The sequence below is a fragment of the Carassius gibelio genome, chromosome B6 (genome assembly GCF_023724105.1).
Source record: "Carassius gibelio isolate Cgi1373 ecotype wild population from Czech Republic chromosome B6, carGib1.2-hapl.c, whole genome shotgun sequence".
Lineage (NCBI taxonomy): Eukaryota > Metazoa > Chordata > Actinopteri > Cypriniformes > Cyprinidae > Carassius > Carassius gibelio.
The window spans coordinates 24,831,838-24,855,795 of record NC_068401.1 but is presented as its reverse complement, the minus strand read 5'-3'; the positions used below and the strand labels follow the sequence as shown (position 1 = coordinate 24,855,795).

Here is a 23,958-nt window from a genome sequence, read left to right as displayed (position 1 = left end):
CTTTTTGGTCATTTGCGAATGTGACTCATTGTTATTGTGATAGAGGTTTGGCTCTTGGAGTCCGAAACTAGATAATGGGCACAATGACCAGGATGTAATGCTTACGCCATATCCAAGGCTTTGATTTTCAAATAACAATTAAAGAGGGCTGCGTTCAAGCATTCCATTCAGCTTCCATACAAAAGCCCTTTGCTTGTTCAGTGACGTCACAGTCCGTTCTAAGCTTCTGCACACTCAGCCAGTGCTGTGAGGTATGAACACCCGTCTGCCGTGACTCAACACACCAGTGGCCATTCAAATTCATCACCATGGAGATGATGGTACTGTAGGAAAGGTACAAAGAAAACGTCTGAGCCGGGCGAGATCAGTCATGAGTGAGATCACACACACAGCACGCTTTACTGACCCTCTAGTTGCCTGTGAATTATTAATTCACTCTTTCTCAGCACAATTAGGCTGTATAAGAATGCTCAATTCAAATATGGCAGTGGCTCATAGAGACCAGGGAAAAAAGCTGCCCATTGCTTTCAGTCTTCAATGAGGTTAGATGACCTTTAAGACCAATACACAATAGTATTCTCTGTGACGAGGTATTCTGAGGAAGACAAAACTATATGATTATAATGGGTAGCAAAAACGATATGGCATGATATTAAAATTAATTTCCATTTAAGTTTCATGATAAGCAAAGAGGAACTGAATGAAATTCTTTAGAACAACTTGCATTAAGTGACATTAATTAAAAATAAATAAATAAATAAAAAAAGGAATGAAAATGATTGGTTTTTAACATTGGGTGATTAAATCTATAAAACGATTTGCAAAGATTTAATGTCCAGCACTCAAAACTGCCAGTGCTTTATATCTAGATGTCCAGAGCCCCCTGCTGACAGAAAAAGTCCTATTATCTAGGTGAAAAAAAACAAAACAAAACATGAACTACAGAAACTACAGTAGATTGTCTACTCATACATTACAAAAATAAAATAAAAAATTTTGTTTTTAATATGTCAGCATGTTTTTAATATGTCAGAATATGTCAAGCACAAAATGTACAGTAGCATTGATGGATAGATAGATACAGTAGATAGAAAGATCAGCAAAGAGAGGGATTCTTAAAGGTTGCCATGAAATTTTCGTAAATTGGTTCTGAAAATGAGGGTCTTCCTCTAAGTGTTCGTCCACTGCCCTGTAGATTGTAAACACACATATATATTAGAAACATCCAAGAGATGATACAAGTCACTGTTTCTCACAGCGCACATAATGCAAAAGGAGGATATTGGCAAACACTGCATGATATAAAAAGATCTTAAACTTCCTCTTTCATTCTGGTCTAAACAAATCATCATAATGGTAACCTCAGTACTTGGAACGAGACACGAGATACTACTGTACTACTGTAGTGGGGCCTTTTGAAAAGGGAATCACAAGAGAAGGTTTGGAATGGGGCATCATTACCTCAGATTCAATGTCAACATGCTGCAGAGTGAGGTCTGATGAAAAAGAAATCATACAGAGAATCAGATATCTGATGTATATTATGTAATGATGTCAGATATAGCGACTGGATTATGAGCACCAGGTGAAATAGATTGACACAGTGACTTACCAACAGTATGATCTCTGAAGGAAACATGTTGCCAGAGTTGATCTCTGTGGAAAAGATTGTATTATATATATTTATATATATATATATATTTTTATTTTTATTTTTTTACGACATTCCTATAACTCATATTAGCAGTGTATCAAGATATAAAAATTATTTAAATAATGATATAAATTAACTATATTAATTAATAATAATTTACTAAATATTAATTAAATAATAATGAACTACATATGTAATATAATACATAATTATATAACCGGTTTTTTAAATACCTATATAAATATTTACTGGAATTATTTAAATAATTATAGAAATATACAAAACTTTTCAAAATTTGAGGGGGATAAGATTATTTAATCTTTCTGAAATATGTCTCGTATTTCAACAGGTCTGCATTTACTTAATTTTAAAATAGTAAAAATATATATTATATAATATGAAAAAAATATTATTTTTATTAAAATTTCTGCACCCATCACTCCAGTCTTTACTGTCACATGATGATTTAGAAATCATTTTAATATTTAAAACTTTTTTTTATCATTTAATATGTTTATTTAAATTGTGATGTTTAATATTTTTATGGTTACTGTGATACATTATTTAGGATACTTTGATGAATAGAAATGTACAAAAAAAGTATTTATTTGAAACCAAAATCTTTTTTTTTTTATTGTTTATTTAGCATTCTTTGTCTTTTATTTAGTTTGGACAATAGGTCAACAGGAAGAAACGTGGGTGAGAGAGAGGGGGGTGGGATCAGGAAAGGTCACGAGCCAGGATTTGAACTCAGGACGTCCGAAGCGCAACGGCATCGCATGTTGGCTCGCCACCCTCGAAGCCATCGGCACTGAAATCTTTTTTAGTATTATAAATGTGATTCCTGTCACTTTTGATCAGTTTAATGCACCCTTGCTGAATTAGCATGTTGTCTTTTAAGAAAAAAAAATTGAACAGTAGTGTATACTTAAATCGTTTAGATCATTTTTATTTCTGTAACTCCAATAGCACAATGATAGACAGGGAACAGACAGTGATGTAATAATGTATACTCATGAGTGAACAGGAAGTCGCTTGAGATAAAAATGTCTGCCCCATGAATAAATGCATGCAAAGTTAATTAAATATCAGGCACGCTCTGAGTCTTACCTTTGCCTCTTTCTCTCCGACATGTTTTTGACTGCAAACAAATTGGTAGAGATTACAATTACATTTATATTAAATAGGATTACATGGATGAGTGAAAAACAAACAACGGGTGTTTTCACTTTGTTTTGTTCCAGTATTTAATTAAATGGATTGAGATGATTACCACTGGGGTTTCTAGTTCATAAGAGACTAGACTTAACCAGTGTTAACTTATGAGCAACTAAAATAAGAGACTAGAAATCTTATACGCACAATGTTTGTGTACGGCAAAGCCCAAGATTGCCACCACCATGAGGAACAGAACACCCCCAGACACAGAGCCACCAATCAGAGCCAGATCTGTGCTGCCTTTCCATAGACATGTATGAAGACAAAGTAGAGTGTTTTTAGATACTAAGTTGGGCATATTTGAGTTGCTGCATTCCTGTGATAACTGTAGCAAGACTTAAATGTTACCTGTAGAGGTCGGTGTGCAGTTATGATATCCTAAAAAAGGATGCAATAAATCAGATTTTATAATCTTATTAATGTATCTTTAAAAGATATCATATCACTTTTAGTATAATAGTTACAGTACCTGTAATGCATGGGATAGTTACTGCTGAGCTCATTTTAGAGTATGCATTGGATTTGCCCAGTGACACGCTGTACTGACATTGATACTGTGCATCATGTTCATAACGGGTGGGGATGGGAAATCTAGCAGAGTGTTGGGTCAGGGAAGCCTGATGGGTCTCCTCAGGTGACGGGACACCAACACGAAATAAATAGAAGAAGCCTCGTGGATATGAAGGTGACCCAACACACACCAGAACTTCACCCTTGTGTCGGGACAAGTACAGAGTGGGGACTGGGAGCTCTGTGAGAGGAAACACAAACAGAAATAGTGACGTGAGAACATTTGCTTAAAAGCACAAATGTGCACATCAAAGTGAGATGCCTTGCTGCTTACTGCTCAGTAAAGTTCTAGGAACTTGCCAGCATGGTGGTCCTTAGAGAACCAGTTTTGCCCTTGGGCCATTTTCCTGGTTGTGTTCGCACCAGCATCAGACAACATGTGAATGCTGTTGTTGCTGCTTTCCCTTGTTTGTGGAGTAAATAATTTTGCATAGCTTTTTAAAAATGTTGGGTAGCCGCTATTTCGAATAGTACTTTTACGTATCAGTGTACACTAATATACTGGTAGTTCCTATTGAACTGTTTTAGACCCTACTCTGAAGTAGGAGATAATTTTGTTCCCCCAAAAAGAGTTTCTAGAGCCAAATACATTCCTAGTTCCTTCTATGTGAATGCCCCAAAAAGCGGGGAATTCTGCCAATAGTTCTTTATGAATTATGAAAGAATTATGAAAAGGTTCCTCTGGTGCGAACATTCATACAGATTTAGAAAAACATGAGTGTGTAAATGACAATTTTATTGACGTTATTGCATAAAAAAGTCCATTATCCATTGTCTATACCATAGAGTGATATTCTCACGTGAAACTCCTGATTAAGCTGATTTCTATTGGAATTGAACTGGATTTCACTTGTGACATTTTGCAGAGCAATGGAAAATGTGACCATACTTATAAGCAACATCATAAATCATGGAAGTCAAATTTCTAATGTCATTAGGGTTGTAATATAACTGTAGCTCATACAGAAGTGAAAAACCTTTTAAGCAACTTAATTTTAAGAGTATATATAAATATAAGTATATAATTAAATATATCTATAATAACGTCCTAAAATAAGTTTTGGAAACTATCAAATATTTGATCAATAGCAATAGTGATGAATGCCTAAATGTATAGAATTCAAGATATATATATATATATATATATATATATATATATATATATATATATATATATATATATATATATATATATATATATAAACTTGCAATATGGAGACAAGACGAAATCAGAATAGCATACACATCAGTCTGACAGTTGTCTCCTCACCTATGACTGTAATGTGTACCAGCTGACTGGCTGTGGAGTTCACTTGTCCCATCTTTGATGATTTGAGCTGGTACAGGCAGACATACTCCCCACTATCCTCCAGTCCCATTGTCTTCACACTGAAGTGAGCTTCATGGGACTGAGACACCAGCTGCTGTGCTGGAGCAACCTCGGAGCTGGGGTTTCCTTTGGTTCTCCGGAGCAAAAGAAAAGCCTCAGGAGGTTGTTTCTGAGGGTCAGGTGGAGCCTGGCAGTGGAATGACAGTGTGTCACCAGGAATGACCTGCCCACTAGAGGGCTCGACCACCAGTTGAGGGGATGGAGGGGGACTGACTGAGACCACTGCATAAAAGAAAGTCAGTTATGAGCATTTAGTGTTTTTAGAATGTATGTGTGCATTGAGCTCATCTGTCTAAAAAAAAGCAAGTTGTGCTCTGAATGGCTAGCTATCCATTGCTTTGTGATTGGGGGAATGCTTCAAGTGTGTCACGGAAATTTTACACTCCTTGTTATACTGTGATGCGTGTTCCGGTCAGAACACCGGAACGACAAGACAAAAACAATAAAACCCATTACAAAAGAGCCATTTTTTGCATCCAGTCTGGACATAATTATGGATTTTAATGATTTATACTGTGTTTTTACATGTTACGATGCATCACGCCATGTAAACATAAAGACAGTGTCTGCATTTGTGATCGGACAAACAACAAGCGCTACTCTACACTAGTGGTTCTCAGTTCCAGTCTTTTCACCTCCAGCTCTGCATTTTTTGCATGTCTCTCTTTGTTAACACACCTGATTCAGAAAATCAGCTCGTTAGAAGTGAGCTCCGTGTTCCCACTGACAGGGTTTCTACACAAAATTCATTGCTTTCTACTCCCTGAGCAGGGGAAATCTGTTGACGTTTACCTCACTTCAGAACATCCATAAACAGATTTCTGCTGTGCAATGTCTTCACACACAGACAAGTGTGACATCATACACCTCTGTAAATAAATACAATTTAAATTAATGTCTGGCACACTTCAATGCACTTTGAATGGAACATATAAATTTGCTTTGAACTGTAATCATGGCAGAATATCCTGTGATGTACATTTCGCAGGGCAATAAATGACTGAAGCCATAAGAGAAACATAAAAAACTGCAGAGCAGCGAGGACTGCAATTGAGAACTGCTGAATCATCAGTGGAAAATCCTTTACATATGTAAGAGTACTTACAGACTCTTCTGTGAGCCAGAAGCACCAGCATTGTAGTATTCTCTCCCAGCATCAGGAAAAAATCCTGAATAAATGCGTTAACACATCTAAATATTTGTTCTGGAACAGTGTTGTAAATACAACTTAACTGCTGATTTCTAGCCGTGTCCACTTTTGGAAGGCCAAAAGGCGTTTCAGTAAGGCAAGGCAAGGCAAGTTTATTTATATAGCACATTTCGTACACAATGGTAATGCAAAGTGCTTTACATAAAATAAAGTAAAATAATCATGAAGAAAAATAATAACAAAATTAAAACAAGCAATTTTAAAACTTTTAAAATGATTAAAACATTTACTTAAAATGAATTTAAAAACAGTGAGAAAATGATTTTACATTAAAAAAAAAAAATTAAATAAAAACTAGTGCAATGAGTTCGGACATTGCACAGTGCTCATTCAATAAATGCACAGCTAAACAGATGGGTTTTGAGTCTAAATTTAAAAGTAACTAGTGTTTTAGCACATCTGATCTCTTCTGGAAGCTGATTCCAACTGCGGGCAGCATAGTAACTAAAGGCGGACTCCCCTTGTTTTGTGTGAACCCTTGGTATTTCTAACTGACTCAATCCTAGTGATCTGAGTGCTCTGTTAGGTTTATATTCAGTGAGTATATCTGCAATATATTTCGGTCCTAGGTCATTTAGTGACTTATATATGAGTAAAAGTACTTTAAAATCAATCCTAAATGTAACTGGAAGCCAGTGTAAAAACATGAGGACTGGTGTGATATGCTCAGATTTTCTGGTTCTAGTCAGAATCCTGGCAGCAGCGTTCTGGATGAGCTGCAGCTGTCTAATGGTCTTTTTGGGAAGGCCGGTGAGGAGCCCATTACAATAGTCCACCCTGCTGGTGATAAAGGCATGAACAAGTTTCTCCAAGTCTTGACTGGAAACAAAACATCTAATATTTGCAATGTTTTTTAGATGATAGTATGCTGATTTAGTTACTGCTTTGACATGACTACTGAAATTGAGGTCGGTCTCCAGAATCACACCAAGATTCCTGATTTGATTTTTAGTTGTTTGACCCCTAGAGTCAAGGTATGCATTCATCTTGAAAACTTCATCTTTGTTTCCAAATGCAATGACTTCAGTTTTTTCCTTATTTAACTGAAGATTGTTCTGGCACATCCAACTATTAATTTCATCAATGCATTGGCAGAGGGAGTCAACGGGGCTGTAGTCATTTGGAGATAAGGTTAGGTAAAGCTGGGTATCATCAGCATAGCTGTGATAGGCAATTTGGTTCTTTCTCATTATTTGACTTAGTGGAAGCATATACAGGCTAAACAAGAGCAGTGCAAGAATTGAGCCTTGTGGGACTCCACATGTCATGGACGTCCACTTAGACTTATGCTCTCCTAGACTCACATAATAACCGCTCCCTTCTAAGTATGACCTGAACCATTTGAGTACCATCCTAGAAAGCCCGACCCAGTTTTCCAGTCTTTCTAGTAGTATGTTATGATCGACAGTGTGAAACGCAGCACTTAGATCTAGCAATACCAGCACCGATATTTTGCCAGAGTCACAATTTAGACTTGTCCACAGTAGAGTGTGGACAAGTCTTAAATTTTATAAAGAATATCTCTTTGGGTTTGAGACTTTATTCTTTGCAACTTTACGGATCTTATATATTCACGAACAGCATGTAACACTCCAGAGAGAAAGGAAAACTTGAGATTGCATCATATGACCCCTTAAACTGTCACATCACTGTGACCTCAAAACTTATCTCACTACAGGAAAGCTGCAAAACTACCTAAACCTGTGTCTCAGCAAAACACAGCAGCTCCTGTGGCAGGTTAAACTTCCTCAGCTGGCGGAGGAAGTACAACCTCTGCTGGGCCTTTTTTACGATGGAGTCAATGTGAATGTCCCACTTCAGGTCCTGAGAGATAGTGGTGCCCAGGAACCTGAATGACTCCACTGCAGTCACAGTGCTGTTCATGATGGTGAGTGGGGGGAGTGCAGGGGGGTTTCTCCTGAAGTCCACGATCATCTGTTAAGCTCCAGGTTGTTGAGAGTGCACCAGACAGCCAGCTCTTTTATCTCCTGTCTGTAAGCAGACTTGTCACCGTCCTGAATGAGGCCGATGAGTGTGGTGTCATCTGCAAACTTCAGGAGCTTGACAGAGGGGTCCTTAGATGTGCAATCATTAGTATACAGGGAGAAGAGCAGCGGGGAGAGAACACAGCCCTGGGGAGCTCCGGTGCTGATTGTACAGGTGCTGGATGTGTATTTTCCCAACCTCACTAGCTGCTGCCTGTCTGTCAGGAAGCTGTTGATCCACTGACAGATGGAGGTGGGCACGGAGAGCTGGTTTAGTTTGGGCAGGAGGAGGTTTGGGATGATCGTGTTGAAGGCCGAGCTGAAGTCCACAAACAGGATCCTCACATAAGTCCCCGGTCTGTCTAGTTGTTGCAGAACAAAATGCAGTCCAATGTTTACTGCATCGTCCACAGACCTGTTTGCTCTGTAGGCAAACTGAAGAGGATCCAGCAAGGGCCCAGTGATGTCCTTCAGGTGGGCCAGCACCAGTTTTTCAAATGACTTCATGACTAGTCATTTAGTCCTGTAATTTTGGGTTTCTTAGGGATGGGGATGATGGTGGATCGTTTGAAGCATGAAGGGACTTTGCACAGCTCCAGCGATCTGTTGAAGATCTGTGTGAAGATGGGGGCCAGCTGGTCAGCACAGGATTTCAGACAGGCTGGTGTAACACAATCTGGGCCTGGTGCTTTTTTCCTTTTCTGCTTCTGGAAGACCTGGCGCACCGCATCCTCGCTGATCTGAATTGCAGGTGTGGGGGAGAGGGGGGATGCAGGAGGTGTGAATGGTGAGAGTGCTTGATTGGAGAGGTGTTCAGGATGGGTTGCGGGAGCTGTTAATGGTGTGAAGTGAAAGTGACATTCAGCCAAGTATGGTGACCCATACTCAGAACCGTGTGAACGTTTGTTTGGAGAGGCGTTCAGGGTTGGTTGCAGGAGTTGTGAATGGTGTGAATGGTTGTGTGGGGAGGTGTTCAGGGCAGGTGATGGGTGTTCTTTCAAACCTGCAGTAAACCTCGTTACATTTTGGGCCCCCCTTACCTATTAATATTATAGGCCTAACATCAGCTAAGCAAACAAATATATTTCCTAATCAGTGGAAACTGTTACAGTGTTTTCTAATTGCAATATGCGTGTTCAATTTTGAGAACTGAGAAAGACCCTTCCATTAGTAAGCGTGGCGTCGTACCCACATAACCACTTCAGGAGTGCATTATCTCTTGAATTATTTTAAGTGCATGAGATCACAACCACACATCATGACATTAAGATGGTTTATTTTGAGACATTTGTCATGTTTCTATTCTGAAATCTTTTGTTTGTTAAAATAATTTTTTACGCACCTCATAAAACTTACATTGCAGATTCCAAAACGTCATTTTAGAGCTAAATAACAGAGGCTTAAGCCATTGATATGCAGCCTAATGCAGTTATTAATGCAGTCCAACACACTTTGTTACTCAAAACAATAAAATATGTAATGGCCATGAGATATTAATTTGTGGGAACGTCATATTAACTCGCGGGAATGTGATATTATGTCGAGATGCTATGTTGAGGGAAAAACATGTTTTTCTTGTGGCTGTGAATTTAATGTGTGAACAAACCTGTGTGACCATAGCAACTCTGGATTCATTAATATTTTATTTTGAATTAAGAAATTATATTATATTATATTATATTATATTATATTATATTATATTATATTATATTATATTATATTATATTATATTATATTATATTATATTATATTATATTATATTATATTAACCATAGGCTACCGGGCTGTATTACATCAATCGTACATTTATCATAAATAAATATTACATAAAGTGCATAATATAAAATATAAAAATATTGTTTTATCCATCCTACAGTCTTGTAAGTCCATTAACTGATAGTCTTTTCCCCTTGATATTTGCATATAATTATAATTATTATCCTGTTATGTTTTATATTCGTGTATATTTATTTTTCCCTTCATTTCATCTCTTTACTTAACATCTGAATACTTTTGTAAATAATAGCCTACTATTGCTATGCTGACTGGATTTTTTGCTGGAATGCAGTTTAAATGTAACATACATTTCATTTCATTTGGCTAATTAATAGACCATAATTAGAAATACTACAGTGTTTTGTTGAGGAATTAATCATTCATGTAGTTTCATTTGCACACAACACGCTCTTTTATAATTTATCTGACAACTATGCCAATAAAGTTTTGACTTTATTATTGTATTAATGCCCATGTGAGATGATAGAGTGTGTTGTGTTTTCATTTACAAATTAAACTACGTGAATTATAGGAAACTTCATTTGAATGCTGACAATTGCATTTATCCTAATACAACCCGATAGGCAAGGCCTGTTCAGTAGCCTATAATCATTTAATAATATAATAATACCTTAATTCAAAATAAGATATTAATGAATCCATCTCTGATAATCCCAGGTTGCTATGATCACGCAGGTTTGTTTACGCATTAAACTCGTGGCCACAATAAAAATATGTGAAATGATATGTGACACATATATATATATATATATATATATATATATGTGTGTGTGTGTGTGTGTGTGTGTGTATGCGTGTGTGTGTGTGTTTACATAATATAACACAAGAAAAACTCACCTTTCATCTCTGGTGTCATATATTGACTGATCATGCTGAGGTCATACTGACAGCAGTAAGAAATCTCCTTTTCTATATCTTCTCCCTTAAGAATAAAGCGAGCCGCTTGCTGTTCATTTGAATGCTCAACTTTATCTATCAGCTCTTGTATTTTGAAAAGCTTAAATACAAGTCCACCATAACCTTCTGGAGCCTGACACAACAACTCCACCGATGAGTCTCTGGAGTCTGTCTGTGTCAGTGTAGGAGCCGGTGGAACAGTGTATTCAGCAGCTGAAACACAAGTCAAAGTTACAAATTAACTCAAGTGCTCAATTCACATCCATCTGTCATCCATCTGAAAGTCATCCATCTGATCATCCAGCTAGATTTGTTCAATGCTTGTTTCATGCTTGTTTAAACTGGGTATTTTCAAGTTAAATATCTATTCAGTTGAATGCATCTATTAACAATAGAGATTTATGGCCCCAAAAACAATTTAATATTGAAATGAAACTATAAAGACACATATTGAAATACTGATTACACCGTTATATATACAATAAAAAAAAAAGTGATTTAGATTACATTGACACAGATATTCTGATTATATAGAAATATAAATGTGGAAAATTACACACTTACCACTAAAATGCTGCTTGAGGATGATCAAAGCTGTGAGGAAATACCCACAAAATGACATACTTCCAGTTCTGAAGTCCAAATATTCCAGTTTCTTTACAGTTATTAGAGCTTTAAAAGTCTTGAAGGTGTCAGATGTTGCTTTATGACTTTTGGATTAAGTGATAAGTCTGATCTAAAGATACTGTCCCATTCACTTGCACAAACTTCCTCGTCTATGCATTAATAGCACCAGCAAGCAGGTTTCATTTAACAAAACCACATCCTTCCATCACAGCAAAGAAGGCAGAAATACACTCCCACGAGTTACACATGTGAGACAGAAAATTAATATATTCATGTGCAAAACTTTCTTCTCCTTCCAAACAACCTTCAGTTTGTCGACTGATATGGACAATTTGTCCACTGATATCCCATCCTTCCCACTATCCAGACTAGTGGTTGATAATGACCAATGGTCGATAATATGGTAATGCAGGAACTGTACTTTAAATCTAACATCATGTTTACTGCAGCTGGGAGGAACTGTGGTCATTTGATTGTTTTGTCAGTGTTACATGGACAGGAAAACAAATATCGCCATTTCTATTTCTTGTGCATCGTTCCCTTTTTTTCAATATCATTGTGCATTTTCAAATTATTGGGTAGATTCTTAATTGATCCCTAAAATATGTGAAACCTGAAGAATGATCATTGATTCAAATCCTTAGAATAATGATACTATGTAAACCATCATAAAATAATACCTGAAAATGTCGAAAATATTTAAAGTTCACGACATAGAATCTTTAAAATACGTCGGAGAGTTTTACACACCTGTCTGTCATTGTGGCAACATTTCCATGCCCCAAAACGTGAGGCTGAACGAAACAATTGTGACTGTGATAGTTTGTTTGACATGTCGGTCAAATGACCTCATGTGCGGGCCTTGGCCAATGAAAGCTGTCATATATCACACCTTCAAGCTATCAGTCTAAAGGTCTAGCTATGCGAGACTACATAAAACATAACCCAGTGACATTCAATAATAATAGTGTTTTTTTGGTTTTTGTTTTGTTTTTGCCTTATGGTGAAATGACCTCAACATCCCCGTTTTCAATATGCTATATAAATACATATGGTCTACATTATATGTGATGTCATTAAACTATTTTAGGGAACTCGCATATAAAATGAAAAAGCTGTGGAAAGTTTCTACAAATATTCTGCGGTATATCAAATAAAATCAGTTAAGTACCAGTTTGGACACATCCACGTATTCTTTTGTTGTTTCTATATTCCTCATTTGAAATTTAGAGTAAAGTAGTTTACAAACGTGAAGTAACACAAATGCAACCATTATTTCTCGGCGTTTTGCTTCAGTTTTCGGTCCATAATGGCGGCCGCGCCGTCACGTCATGGGGACAAATGTTGCTATGGAGCGTTCTATTGAGTTTCGCCTCTTGGCTTCTATACTCTTTGCTATAAGTCGCACCTGAGTATAAGTTGCATCAGTCCAAAAATATGTCATGGACTAGCCAAACTATGAAAAAAAGTGAGACTTATAGTCCGGAAAATACGGTACCTTCTTTTTGAGGGTCAAAAAGGTACATATATGTCCCCAAGCAATAAAAGATACTTTTATGTACCATTTCTTTTAAAGGTTAAGGTACAATATCAAGAGCCAGCCCTGATTAGCTGCTTGATTTCCATTTGAAAAGAACGTCCAGTTCGCGGTCGTTCTTTTGGCGGAGATGAAGTCATAGCATGGTTCTTACAGGGCTTTCAGTAAAATCAGCAGTGTAATATTTGTAGTGTTAAAAGTTATTAATTCCCAAAAAGTTTAATTAACAATCTACAGTGTTAAACAGTACTCATGTTCAATGTTGTTATATGGTGTAATTTCACTTTTACACTAAAAATGCGGAATAAAAAACCAGCCGAATTGTCTGAACTCCGCCCCTCAGTGACTTCTGACTCGAGAAGTGACGACGCCATTCTTTCTTCGAGCAAACGAGGCGGTAAGTTGCTTTTCTCTATAAAGGTACACTGGGAAAAAAAATTGTTGATAATTCCACTCAAAATATGATTGGTGGTGAACACATTTAGAAATTACTAACTGCGAGTGTTTTTGTCAGGTTTAATGTTGTTCTCGCGGCACAGAGATGTAAGTTACAGAAGCGTTAAAGTTTCTCATGCCAGTTCGGTTTCCTCAAAAAAGGTGATTAACGTTACGTGTAAAATAACTTTTTGGATTGTGCTTACAATGGAAGTAATTTATGCTTTGCGCTTCTTTCATTTTTGTTGGTAGACACATCCTCTCGCCTCTGTTCCCGCCGAGGCCTGTGTTTTCTGGTGTCTGGAGCTGAAGACTGAAGCTGCTAACATTACACTCGGTAGGTTTTCTACTCAAATGAGAGAATTCATCAAATGGTAAATGTATTTGTTTTTGAAAGCATTGAGTGCTGTATTTCATTACGCGCTAATACCAACTTCGTTTTTGTGACTCATAACTCCGTGTTGAATTGTCTGTCTCTCCAGCTGTAAATGTGCAGTCTATAACGAGGAACATTTACCCATCATTTGATTGACATTATCTAATGCAGTGTTCTCAACCTGCGGCCCGCGGTTGTGGCCCTTCACGAATTCAAATGCGGCCCGCCATATGCTGGATAAAAATACAAAAAAAATAATAAAAAAAACTTTCAGTTTTACAATTAATTTTTGTTTTTTACATTAATATTTTTTTTTGCCTACTAATGAAATATAAGCTATATCCTAATGTTTTTATGTGAAAGTATTTTGTTTTTCATATAATATTTTCAGACATGAGCAGACCTACTCACATAACATTACGCATTTAACGAACACATACAAGCGTGCACTTTAGCAGAATTCAATTCAAATAGTCATCAAACAGCCATTAGTTAAGGTAAAATTGAGCATCAGAATGGACAAATTTGCTTTTAAGGGAGAAAAAAAGAAATGTGAAAAATGCCAGTGAATGAACACCTACAAACAAGAATAGTTGCAGTATCAGTAGTGAAGGAGACGTGCTGGATTTTCGGTTTGCCCCGCAACTCACTTGAAGAAGTTCAGGCAAATAACACCATATACTACGTAACAATCCTTAATTGAAGAAATGTGGCAAAACATCTCTGGAGAGAACCTAATTTTATTAAATTCGAAAGTGAGCAGACGACCACGCGGACAGGTGCACGTGGTCAGTAGGCTTCAAAAGCACAATTGCACATGTGCAGGCAGTGTGAAGAAGCTCATTGCTACTCGAACCTGTGCAATCCGTCAATAAATGAATATAAAGCGTCCGCGCTGGTCGTGTCTGCGTCCGGATTGTTCATGCAGAAAGTATAACACAGGCTTTACAATCGCAACTTCTTTGTGCTTCTTTGTGCTCGACTCGAGCCGAATCTCACATAATTGGTTAGCTCCCGATAGCATCAGGTGCTTTATTTATGGGGAGTAGAATTATTTATTTATTTCAATGAATGTAATAGATTAGATATCATAATATGTAGGCTATAATATTATAAATCAGGTTGGTTTGTATTGGTGACGTAATATGTCAATTATATGCATGCGGCCCGCGAGACTTGCACTGGACCATAGTGCGGCCCGCTGGAAAAAAATGGTTGAGAACCACTGACCTAATGCAAAACTCTGAAACTAGAGCACGTTTAAAAACTTCTATTCACCACTGTCTTACGTTGCTTGTTCTCAGCACTGAATATCATGTCTGTCATTTCATATCTGCGTCAAGACACAAATGCGCCATCATCAAGTTTTTCTTAAGACAATTACATTTATGCAAGTATCGTGAAAGCACAGAGCCCTGCACGTCACCTGTAGGAGAAAAAAATACAAACCGTGGGGACGGTTTTGCAATCCGTCCTGTCAATTCATAGTGTTAAAACATACAATATGATAATTTTGATGCATTTATTATAAAGACATTAAACAACTATTATCATAGACCTATGTTAAGTTATGTAGATAGAATTCCTGTCTGTTCTCTAGTTCAACAAACACATACAACCACAGCAGGCATAACCTAGGCCTATTTGAAGGCAAAATATACAACCACAGTTGAGGCTTTAGGTTAAGTTAAGTTTAACTTTAGGGTAGATCAACCTTGATTCAGAATTCAGAAATGTGCAGTGAACTGCTGTTAAAAACATTTAAGACCAATTTGCCTAATGCTTTCTATTTTACTAAACAAACACATACAATAACTGTCTTTTTGAAAACCTCTAGCAGCTAGCTTGCACAAACCTTGAACACTACCTGAATAAAAACAACCTAAAGAGGTAAACTCATTACATCTCTAAAAACAATCAGTCCTTTGCATGTAAAGACAGCTCCATTATCATCTATAATCCCATCTGCAGTAACAGCATTCTTATATTGCATAACAACACTAAAACCCTGTAAATTATCATTTTTGCCCCAAAAAACAAGCCCCTCCAAACATTTTTGACTGACTGAAGTACTGTCCCACATTGTCCCAGTTTTCGAAACCATATTTCCTAAAGTGGGACAGTAGGAAATTTGATTAAAATATATAGTTTATACATACAAAGATATACTATTTTTTGATGGACAAACATTTAATAAGCAAATAAGGCCAAATAGCAGAATTGTTTTGTTTAAAATGAATTTATACTCCTTAATATCAAGTTTGTCAAAACTCTGTCACAGACCTTTGGGTGATCTTCACACAAGGTGCTTCCAGTTTGATGATTCCTCCACCCTCATTTATGACTGTACGTTTGAGTGGTGATGTTATTTTGATCACATGACACCACAGCTTTGGTAACCTAGAGTTTCACTGGAATTCATGTATTTATGGGGGAGCTACAAACACAAAACTTTAAGTGTCCCACATTAGGCAGTGTCCCACTTTAGTCCAATTCACTCTACATTTAATGCACTAGCCATAACTCCATAACTCAGAAATACACTCCCATGAGTTACACATGTGAGCTAAGAGTACTGTATGAAAATGACAGGAAATGTGTGTGTGTAATGTATTCATGTGCAAAACTCACACATCTGCGTGTGAGTTCCTAGGAGGAACTGTAGTGGTTTGATTTTCTATATGGTATATAGATAAATGCGGCCAACATTATATGTGATATCATTAAACTATTTTAGGGAACTTGTATATAAAATGAAAACTTTCACTGTGGAAAGTTTCTAAAATATTCTGCGGTATATCAAATAAAATCAGTTAAGTACCAGTAGTTTAAAAACATGAAATAACACAAATGGAAGGATACTAAACTTTGTTTTGACAGAAAAGAAATATTATTTTAGCTTTGCATAGATCATCACAGCAGTGAAAACACTAGGCTTTCTCTCAATAAACTTTATGAGATGTCACCTTTAAAGAATATATGGAGTAATGGATTAGACTAAAAGCATGCGAGCAGGCAGATAACCTAGGGACATTATATTGCTTTTGTTTGTGTTCTGTTTGCTTCTTTCACAACCATTGTGACTCCAGATCAGCTCGCAGACTCTAGTTGCAGGAATAATCAGGCTCATAACAGACTCTCGCTGATTGCTTAACTGATCGTTTAGCAATTATATTTATTTTGCATCCCAGTAACTGGCCTTTCAAGAAGTGTCAAGAATTACCAACCTAAATATTAATCTCTAGATTTATATAGATTCAAGTAGAAAATGTTAGTAGAAATTTTTGTATTATATTTTTGAAAGAAATCCCTTTTGCTCACCATTTATTTGATAAAAAAAAAAAGTAATATTGTGAAATATTACATTTGAAGTATCAGCCAGAACTCCTTTAGTGGCACAGTCTTCAGTGTCAAATGATCCTTCAGAAATCAATAAGAAACATTTCTTATTATCAATGTTGCAAATAGTTTTGCAACTTAATGTTTTGTAAAAGCCATGATTTTCACGTTTTGTAACATTATTATCTTTACTGCCAGGCTTTTGATCAATTTGTGTCCTTAATTTAAAAATATTCCTACCCAAAACTAGTGTAGTGTAGTCTATTGTGGTAGTGTATGTACATAAAAATTTAAATACACTACATGCATATCGAATAAAATTAACAGAAAAAAAATAAAAATAAAATAATATATATATATATATATATATATATATATATATATATGTATATATATATATATATATATATATATATATATATATATATATATATACAAAAAAGCACACAGAAATAAAAATAAAAACGTTTTAATATATATATATATATATATATATATATATATATATATATATATATATATATATATATATATATATATATATATATATATATATATATATTAACACAAAAAAGACTGTAAATGAAATTTGGCCTACAGAAATGAACACTAAATAATCATATTAAAATAAGTCAGCTGTGTTTAAGCATAATGACTAAAGGCTGACTTGCCACTTCTATCCCTGTTTTTTAGATACAACCATCAAGTTACAAATTAATTTCTAGAGATTCTGTTGTTGCAGATCCACTTGTGTTTATTTAGGCACTTCATTTGAGTTACCTTACCCTGTCTGATTGTGTATTTTGCTCTCACGGACCCACAGACACAGTGAAAAAGCATAGGAAAATGCTGTGTTCTCATTCAAATGAGTCAGTGCAGTGGCTTTCAACAAAGGCAGCTCAGCAGCAGCGATGTTTGATGGTGTAAATGTGTGTATGTGCTGTTATCTGTGGGGTAAGAGGCTTGAGAGGGACCCAGAGCTCTATTATCTCATACTGGACAGGAGGCCTGTCATCGGTCTAACCACACTGATAACTGCTCTCCAAAACATAATCACCTACTGAACACCGGCCTTCTGAGAATCGCACACTCACACAGACACTGAAGTGAGTTTATGTGTTTCACAGGAGATGTACTGCATGAGTGTAAATGTAGACACTGTATATTCCACTTCAGCTCACTTAAACCATTGATACTGTTTGCAAATAGTGTTCAACACACCTTAAAACCCTTCCTATATCATATCATATAAAGATTTATAGTACTTTATACATTAAAAGTATGAATTACTTTTAAATAAAATATTTATTTACATTTAATTTCAACATTATTTTGTATTATTGGCTGATTAATATAATGCATGTATCATTTATTAACAACTGCATTCATTTTTTTATGAATATGTATTATTTAATTATATAATTAATATATTATTAACTAATTTCTCTCATTTTAGTTTTAAAATGCCCTTATGAACAAATATCAGTGTGAAAAGTCATATAAAGAATATTTTTGGATAAAGTTTTTAAAATAGGTGATACCAGAATTTCATTAAGTGTGCTTATCCACGTTGCATCATTCTACTATTATTTTGGTTGAGTTTAACATGCTAAACTGCAATGACTCAGAACCACTTTCAAATTTTTGGACTCAAATTTAAACTCCACCCACAATCACAACTGTCAGGGGTCTTAAACGTAAGTTTATCACTGATAGAGAGAAAAAGAGAGGGAGAAAGAGAGGGGGGAAGAAAGAGAGGGAAAGGGTTACTAGCATTAATGCCACCGTGAACTTTTTTTGTAAATATCTTTAACACTAATTTCTGGGTTCCTGCCCTTCGCCTATTGCACTGTTTTTGGACAAATACATAAGACGACGCATTTATTTGCTTCTTTTAGGGACATTAGAAAGTTATTTCGATAATAAATGCTAAAAGCACCAAGCGAATGGCTGTGACTCAAGCCGTACTGCCTTCGTTTTCAAACTTCTGCAACGTCTCCGAAAACATGAAGGTAGGTTTGTTTCAGATATTTTATCTCACCAAACTTGGTTTATTAACTGTTAATTTTTTATGGTAATTAAAACTGTAACTGTTCATTTTGATAGTGGCATTAATATTGTGATATCATCTAACATTATGACAGCTGACTAGTTACATAACAAATATGATTGTCATTTCACCAAGAAATCCCCTAAAAGAGAAAAAAACTGAAGGGAGATGTCGTGGTTTAGAAACTAACATATTTAGAAATAACATATTCAATAGCTAAATTCAAAATGGTTAATCAAGAAATGTCAACATACATTTTTAAATTTTCGATGTTTCCAAAGGCTTGGAAGTTCGAAAAAGGCTTCTTGGATCTGGACTCCAAGGATCTAAACCAAAGCACTGGCAGCTCTAAACCTTCTCAGTTTCTGTCAAATGAAAACCATGATGACAGTGAGGGATGCTGGGATATGGAGTTCCTGCTCTCTGACTGGGGCGGTGTATCACCTGAACGGTCCAACTCTCAAAACTACACTTCCCAGCGGCCGCCGATGCAGGACCAGGTTCACAGTCCTGATCTTTACCAGGTCCAGGAGTCCAGCTCAAACAGACACCGAGTGAACATTACAAGTTCTCTGGCTGAGCTACTTCCTCACGAAGCTACTTTAAGTTGCTCATTGCCTGACCTTTTTAATGGAGGATATTTGGAGCAGCAGCAGCAAGTGGCAAAATCGTTCTCACAACCAGAAACCCCCCATCAGTTCAGTAGTTTCCCTGTTGCTAATGACAGCAACAGAGAAAATGAGAGAAACAGCATGGGGAAGATGAAGCCGTGGGATCTTGGACACTATCCTCAGCCTGCTCCTTTGATACCCTTCCCTTCCCAGACGTCTGGGATCTCCATGGATGCACTGGTGTTTCCTCCACACCATCACTATAACTTCATCCAAAACTACTCGCAGCCCAGACTCTACCAACCGCAAGTGAGCTACGTGCACAGGCAGCCGGCCAGCCACTATCCGTCTACACAGAGCATGGTGCCCGACTCCACAGTGCCCCCTGCAGGTCTGGAGGGGAAGCGCATGCGGAGAGGGGTGTTGAAGAGGAAAGCCACGGTTCACAGTTGTGAATACCCAGGCTGCCAAAAGACTTACACCAAGAGCTCTCATCTCAAAGCACATCTCCGAACACACACAGGTCATCTAAAAACACACTTTCACTTTATATGTCCATGTCGAGTGTCAGAATATTACAGAATGGCAAAATCTGCAAATTTGTAACAACAAATCTTTTTAGTAGCACAGTTTTCTAAAGTAGATGATTCTAGAATAGACCACTATGTAAAAAATACTGAAAAGTGGAAAACGTCGCCATCATAATTTTTAGAAAACAGAAAGCAAAGCGAAATATAAGACCATGTAGAAATGCACCCCCAAGTCTTTACCTTCTTGTATGTCTGTTGTCCTCAGGTGAAAAGCCATACCACTGCACGTGGGAAGGTTGCGGGTGGAAGTTCGCCCGTTCGGATGAGTTGACGAGACACTTCCGAAAACACACGGGACAGAAGCCATATGAGTGCATGCTCTGCCACCGAGCCTTCAGCCGATCCGACCACCTGGCGTTACACATGAAGAGACATGCGTGAGGCCAAACACAAACAAAACACAACAAAGCAAATGCGTCCACACATTGAGGTTAGTCTGTGAGGGCATTTTAGAGGTTTAGAGAGGACCTGTGTGGTGCTGGACATTGTTAATCCATTAAGCACTATTACATAAATATAGACAACTGACATGTACATACTGTACATTAAAATGATAATGGGGATGAGCTGGTGAATTTTTTTTTTAAATAAAATCATAGTCATAAATAGAATGCACACCAAAATAAAGAGCTCCAAATTTGTATTTACTTTCAGTAAAAACATCAGACTTATTTCCAATCTGGACCCTTTAACTAAACTGTATGAATTAGGAAACGGTAAACAATTAATTGAAATCCACCCATCAAAAATGGATTACTGTGAAAAATAATAAAGAAAGAGAAAAGAAAAGTAGTTAACTGGCATGGCAGTGCGATACGCTCTCGTTGCTGAAATTTAAGGAAATTCCTAATGGATATGAATTGGAATTAGCTCATGTACATAGAGATGCAGAAATATATGTAGCTTAATGTGTGATTTTTTTTTTAACAGAAAAGTAAAAAAAAATTATATATGTTGCTGTTAAGGTCAGCGGTGAGCATTGTATTATTTTACACAACTGAATCTGATTTCTTATTTATTGTCTGTAGTCCTTATTGTGTGGAAGTTCTTTGGCATTTTAAATGTTACCAAAAGTCATGTGTCTTCATGCGTGATGTTAATATTGCTATTTATAGAAAAGGATACCATCAAGAGAAAAAATAAATATATTTTGGCTTTCATGCTAATGTTAATGTTTTTGTGAAGCATTTATTGTTATACTGAATATGTGATCATCTATTTATATGATCTTATTCACTAATAAAGCAACTGCAATTCTGCACTTTCTGTAAGTCTTATTTCCAACCAATAGATGGCAAACTAACACACAACACAGTGTGTGTGGATCTACTGCTCCAGTGCACTGAATACATCTGAATTATAAAGTTGTCCTGTTTGCACAATGAGTCTGAAAACAGCCAGTGCTCCAAACAGAGATCTGTTCTCGATATCTTCCAGTCAGTCTGGAATAACTTGAAGAAACTGAGACAGACTCAATCCAGAAGATCTGTGACAACGTCTCCAAGACTCTTCAAGAAATCTACCTGCAAGGCTACAGTACTGTTAAAAGTTTTAGGCACCTGTAAAATGAGGATGATGTCAAAAATAAATTAATAAATAGATTTTCTTTATCAATGAATTTCTTTAACTAAATTAAACCAACATTTGGTGTGACCATCCACTAGTGCATCGTTTTTCAGGTAGCTTTGCAGATAGGTCTCCTAAAGAGAATCTTGAAAACATTGCCAAAGTTCTTCTGGATTTATGGCAATCTCCAAGATTCTTCAATTATTACAATTAATAGCACAATAATTGCTTGGAAATGTAAACTGACATTTCCTACTGACACACTATAGCAAAAGACAGAAATAACTGACATTTTTTTAGCTGGTGAAAATAGTGTTCTAACAATTTTGGCAACTACTGTTTATATAAATGCTAAAACAAAAAGGAAGAAATCTGACAAGACGTGCATCCTCAAAAAGACACATAGTAAGGCCCCATGGGTTTATGGTGTTAAACCTGTTTGGGGGAATACGACTGAGATTAAGCAGTCTGGGATTAGCCTGGGTTATGTTCTGAGCGTCAGACACGCGTAACACATGCACTCATGAAATCGCTGTAAGGGGGCATCTGAGGACACAATGCATTGTGGGTCTGGTAAGTAGATATTCGACTCGTTTAAGAGGCAAAAGCAGACCGTTACCATGTAGCAATTTTGCATAGCTAACTTTCCCTTAAAGAACACATACTTTATATGGATATAATGATAAGAGAAGTTTTGTTAATGAAAAAATGTTTTAATTAACTTAATATACTCTGGGGACAAATTAATTTCCAGAAGTTTGCTGAATCTCATCACACATCCTTTCCAATACGCCGAAGGACATTCTTAATTAACTCATACAGTCATGTGAAAAAGACAGTACACTATTATGTGTCAGGACACAATAAATCTGGTCCTATAGTGGGTCTTAGATGTAGGTAAATACAGGGAGGGGTGATGATAATGGCTTGTTTTGCAACCACAGGGCCTGAGCACAGTCGAACACGAACTCATCTGGTATTCGGCATAATTAAATGTGAGGCCATGTGTCTGACATCACGCAGCAGGACAATGATCTCAAGCACACCAGCAAATCTACAACAGAATGGCTGATAAAGAAAACAATCAAGGTGTTGAAATGGCCCAGTCTAAGTCCAGACCTGAATGCTGAAATTTCAATGAGAGCTGTGTATAAACAAACGCCCGTAAACCTCAATGTCCTGAAGCCATGTTGTAAAGAAGTATGGCTCAAAATTCCTCCTCAATGATACGAGACTCGATACGAGATAGAGTCATACAGAAACCAATTACTTTAAATTATTGCTGTTACTTTATTGTTAATTAAAGTTAACACAGCTCTGCAAGCTATTGAGTCATGTACCTAGTTTTTCCACACATGGCTTCATTTTTTTTATACTTTTTTTTTATATTGACAAAATGTAATATGTCATGTGTTGTAGTTCATCTAAAGTCGTATTTTCCTAATTTTAAGGCCCTCTAAGGACCAGATTATTTGTTTTGTCCTTTTATATTTAACAATAGAATTCAAAGAGGTATACATGCCTTTTCACGTCTGTATGTCTATGATATGTTCTAAGTTAGTGTTACCGGCCTCAGACCTAGGGGATATCTGGGCTGGCAGCAAAGGACACACAGGCAGTGAAGCACTGTGTATCTGTGAAAACACTGTGAATAAATAAAGAGACAGACAAAATGAGTGTCGTTCCTTTGGTGCGTCAGTTTACTTCTGAGATCTTAAAACTTTAGTAATTGTAAACACTTCTTTAGTTACATACAAAAATAACTTCATCTGCACATTAACTTCTGGTGTACACATAAGATATATGAATACATACACACTTGCATTCCATAGCATGTTTCACATAAGAGCAATATATAATTTACATATTATGTGGAAAGAAGAGTGTGTACAAAATAAATCAATAAAGATTCACATAAATGTCACTCATTACTAGAAAGATGACAAAATGTGTCACTTAAACACACAAAATGTATAAACTAAAATCCAACACCATTTTACATACACCACTTCACCCAGATTGACTCGTGTCATTCATTAAGCGTGTGCGCAAAGCACTCAAAATGGCGATTGAATTGTTAATGCAACAGATATACTCAACTACTCA

General features: G+C 36.5%; 1 protein-coding gene across 3 annotated transcripts; it reads right to left on the bottom strand.

Moving 5' to 3' along the window:
- Positions 1-994: 994 nt before the first annotated feature.
- LOC127959077 (uncharacterized) lies at positions 995-20,759 on the bottom strand. 3 transcript variants are annotated; one of them, XM_052558071.1, is made up of 11 exons: positions 15,980-16,272; positions 11,286-11,315; positions 10,662-10,934; positions 4,713-5,054; positions 3,342-3,623; positions 3,221-3,250; positions 3,017-3,112; positions 2,765-2,795; positions 1,613-1,656; positions 1,462-1,496; positions 995-1,189 (listed from the first exon to the last, which is right to left on the bottom strand). In XM_052558071.1, the coding sequence occupies exons 3-11, from the start codon at positions 10,693-10,695 to the stop codon at positions 1,097-1,099; spliced, it is 987 nt and encodes a 328-aa protein (XP_052414031.1). In that variant the 5' UTR covers positions 10,696-10,934; positions 11,286-11,315; positions 15,980-16,272; the 3' UTR covers positions 995-1,096. The 3 variants fall into 3 exon arrangements, with proteins under 3 accessions (XP_052414031.1, XP_052414029.1, XP_052414030.1); XM_052558069.1 differs by lacking the exons at positions 11,286-11,315; positions 15,980-16,272 and adding an exon at positions 20,467-20,759; XM_052558070.1 differs by lacking the exon at positions 15,980-16,272 and having other exon boundaries at positions 11,286-13,406.
- Positions 20,760-23,958: the final 3,199 nt, after the last annotated feature.